Raw genomic sequence first — 3,634 nt, 5'->3', positions numbered from 1 at the left:
TACATCACATTTACTTCAAGTTGATGATTCGTATCATCATCATATGCGTAAAGGTTGTTTGGCTTGTGAATGAAAATATTTGAATCATATTCACATCATTATATGAAGTTAAATGAATATTAGGATAAAAGACAATTCTTTGTAAATTCATTTACTTTCATCATATACGTAAATAAGACGTATTATTGAAAAGATTGAAATGTAGGAAACGCATGAGGAACATATGAAGTTGAAATTTACAACATTAAAATCGGCAATATTTGTTGTCATATTTATATAAACTGTAATTAATAATATGATGATAGAAAATTGAGATTTAGGAATAAAATTGAAAATTAATAATAATTGATAAAAATTTATTAAGGAGGTTGTGTACGTCTTTGCGGGGCGCAGAGCGAGAGGGGAACGCCTATGCTTATACATAGAGTCCGGTCGTAGTTACCAATCGCATAACAATAATTCTTTATTTTTTCAAAATAGTTTTTAGTGATTGAAAATTTATCACAAATTTTCATTTTTAATATAATTATGTATATAGTTCATTCAATACTTCTAATGATATATATAAGGGCTTAATAATTAATTTTTCAATTGAATCTAAAACGCGTCAAACGTGGCAACATCGCAATAAGTTTTTTTTACGGATCTACTGTTGGCAAGCTTTCGTATTCTCTGATGTTGAGTGATCTAACCTGTGCAATTATGTCAAGTGAAAAAGTTTCCAAAATATCTAAATATCGCTGGAAAGGTAAACTTTGTACTGAGAAACAATACAAAGCAAGATTGAGACAAGTTGAAGGAGGTAAAATGAATAGTAAATCAAGCATTAGTGATAGAGCCAAATATGAAGTGGAAGGTCGAAGAATTATAGAATATGAGGTTATGAGGAAACATATGCACTGTGTTTTCTGTAAACAACTCCTATCACTTGATGACGTTGAAAATGAACATAGAAATGGTTTGGGTTCAATATTTTTAATACGTTGTCGTGAGTGTCTTGGTATAAACAAAATCCCAACTGGAAAATCACATGATAATTATCAGAAACAGCCAGTATTTGATGTCAACACTAAACTAGCCATGGGTAATTGATATTTATTTTTTTCTTATTTATTGTCCAATAAGTATTATTGTCATAAGTGATTTCTTTAAATTAAAAAAGTGAATGAAAACATGGGGTTTTTTTTTAAGTATTATAATGAAATGTTGTGTTTTATTGTCACTGTTATTAGGTACTTTGCACGCTGGATTAGGTTTTTCATCAACCACTAGTTTATTTCAAACAATGAACATTCCGACAATGTCATCAAGAACATTTAAAAAACTTGAAAGAGAAGTTGGGCCTGTTGTTGAGATTATTGCAAAGGAAAGCTGTAAAAAAGCAGTCGCCTTGGAACGAGCTTTAACTATTAAAAATTTAGAGAATTTGCAAGAAAAATTGTAAGTTTTTTGGTCAAAGAAATTGACTCATATATACATATATATGTACATAATTACTGAACATAATTATTGAATGAATTTTGTATCTTTTTCAAGTCTAAAAAATGAATTGATGTGAGGAAAATTAAAATTTTTCCTTAAAATATAATATATGAATAATTTTTTTCGTATTTTCAGTCTCTTAAAATACAAGAATTATAAATAAGAATTTTATACTATTATTATACAAAACATTATTATACAATATATACAAAACATTAATATAGAAAACTTGTTTTCATCTTATTCCTAATATTTACAATTTTATCCTGATTTATTTTTCTTCAATAACTTGAAATTTTTTGACTTATTTATTTAGGCCAGAAGACTTGCGAAGGAGTGATTTTTTAGTTCCTCAAAAAGAAGAAACTTGTTTTCATTTACCCACCATTTCGGCTGAATGTGATGCTGCTATTGAACTTATGGAAGTAAATCCTTCTTCAACATCTGATAAGTCGGAAACATTCATATTAAATGAAATAAAAATCCCAGAACATTCTGAAATTATAATATCTTCTTCAGACAGTGATAAAACGTGTGCGCTAAATTCATTGCCATCATCATCATTAATTACTGCTACGACCAAATCTAATTTTGAAATAATGGAGTTAACTACTTCAACAACTCATCACTTGGAAGAATCGGTAATACGCGAAGAAAATGGTTTGGAAGAAACAAATCCGTTACCAATTCCAGTGTTCAATCCTGCATCAATCACTTCTGATACTTTACTCCGTTTATTTGTATGTTTCGATATGGGTTGGAGTAAAAGAGGGAATGGGTTGCAATATGACAGTCTTAACGGATACGCTACAATGATTGGTGCTTCTTCCGGCCTCGTAATAGATTATATTACAACAAGCAGAAAATGTCGCAAGTGTGAGTTAGGTTATGCTAAAAATTCACATGATTGTCGGCTAAACTTTCATGGCACTGCCAAAGCTATGGAGGCTCATGCAGCAGCACAGTTAGCGGCAAAAAGTGAAATTTTGAAGAGCAGTAATTCTGAAATTGGAGTTTTTATTAGTGACAACGATAGTTCTAGTATTTGTGCAGTTAGAAATGCCACTGATCATACTGTTGTAAAACAGTCAGATCGGAATCACGTATCAAAAGGCGTTAAAAATTTATTGTACAAAACTGCAAATAATAAAGATATAAATGGATTGACGGGTGATGCAATAAATTATTTGCATCGTTGTTACACCTATTCTGTTGCTCAAAATGAAGGAAATACCAAGAATATGGCTGCTGCTATTAGAAACATTCCATACCACGCATTTGACATTCATGAAAATTGTGGTAACTGGTGTGGATATTTAAAGGACCCTGAAAATTATAAGCATTCTGTGTTATTCCACAAAGATTTTAAAAATGAAGTTTTGTTTAAAAAATATGTGAAACGTTCAATAAGTTAGCTCAAAACGCTGAAAAATTTTCGTGTGCTGCGTCAACTCAAGCAAATGAGAGCTTGAACTCAATGATGTCCCGTAAAGCTCCCAAAGCAATATGTTATAGCACTTCGGAATCAGCGGACTATAGATTTGCGTGCACAGTGAGCCAAAAAAAACTGTCGTCAACAATACGTACAAGATGTTTTTACCAAAATGAAATTAAGTCCTGGATCATATTTATCAAAACACATTGAACGATCCAAAAAATCTTTCCAGCTTAGATCCATTAAAGCAAAACAGCCGAGTTTTAAGGCTAGACGACAACTTTTGAAGAAAAAACGTAATCAACTCCGTAACGCCAAAGAGCGTACAGAAGGTGATACATATCAAAGTCACATTGATTTATTGACTACGTCCTGTGTTGAAGTCAAACCTAATTCAAACCTAAGTCAAACCTTTACTTCCAACTTACTTCAGCTATCATTAGATATCAATTTTTCTCATGAATCACTGGCAATCGTGTTTTTTGACTTGGAAACATCAGGTTTTCAATTAGATTGTGACGTATTGCAAATCGCCGTAAAATGTGGAAATGCATCATTTCAGAAATACATTACACCAACGCAAGTAATCCCTTCAAGAGCGTCTAATGTACATGGTTTAACCAATGAAGGTTGTAATTTATATTTACATGGCAATAAGGTTTCATCACAGCCTCTTCGCGTAGTGCTTCACGAATTATTAACATTTCTGACTGATCT

At 31.5% G+C, this 3,634-nt stretch overlaps 1 protein-coding gene across 1 annotated transcript; it reads left to right on the top strand.

The window, feature by feature from the left end:
- The first annotated feature begins 399 nt into the window (after positions 1-399).
- LOC118070751 (uncharacterized) lies at positions 400-2,897 on the top strand. Its single transcript, XM_035089536.1, has 3 exons — positions 400-1,084; positions 1,233-1,440; positions 1,799-2,897. Exons 1-3 carry the CDS (start codon positions 676-678, stop codon positions 2,895-2,897), a joined length of 1,716 nt encoding a protein of 571 aa, XP_034945427.1. The 5' UTR covers positions 400-675.
- Positions 2,898-3,634: the final 737 nt, after the last annotated feature.

Source organism: Chelonus insularis, unplaced genomic scaffold (assembly GCF_013357705.1).
Source record: "Chelonus insularis isolate UGA/USDA-ARS -01 unplaced genomic scaffold, ASM1335770v1 contig_67_pilon, whole genome shotgun sequence".
Classification (NCBI taxonomy): Eukaryota; Metazoa; Arthropoda; class Insecta; order Hymenoptera; family Braconidae; genus Chelonus; species Chelonus insularis.
This window is presented reverse-complemented; position numbering and strand designations above follow the sequence as displayed.

What these genes read in the sequence shown, in the direction of transcription:
- LOC118070751 (XM_035089536.1), top strand. Translation starts at nt 676, where the DNA reads ATGTTGAGTGATCTAACCTGTGCAATTATGTCAAGTGAAAAAGTTTCC. An exon ending in CAACACTAAACTAGCCATGG is followed by an intron (nt 1,085 to 1,232) that starts GTAATTGATATT and finishes CACTGTTATTAG; the next exon opens with GTACTTTGCACGCTGGATTA. An exon ending in GAGAATTTGCAAGAAAAATT is followed by an intron (nt 1,441 to 1,798) that starts GTAAGTTTTTTG and finishes TTATTTATTTAG; the next exon opens with GCCAGAAGACTTGCGAAGGA.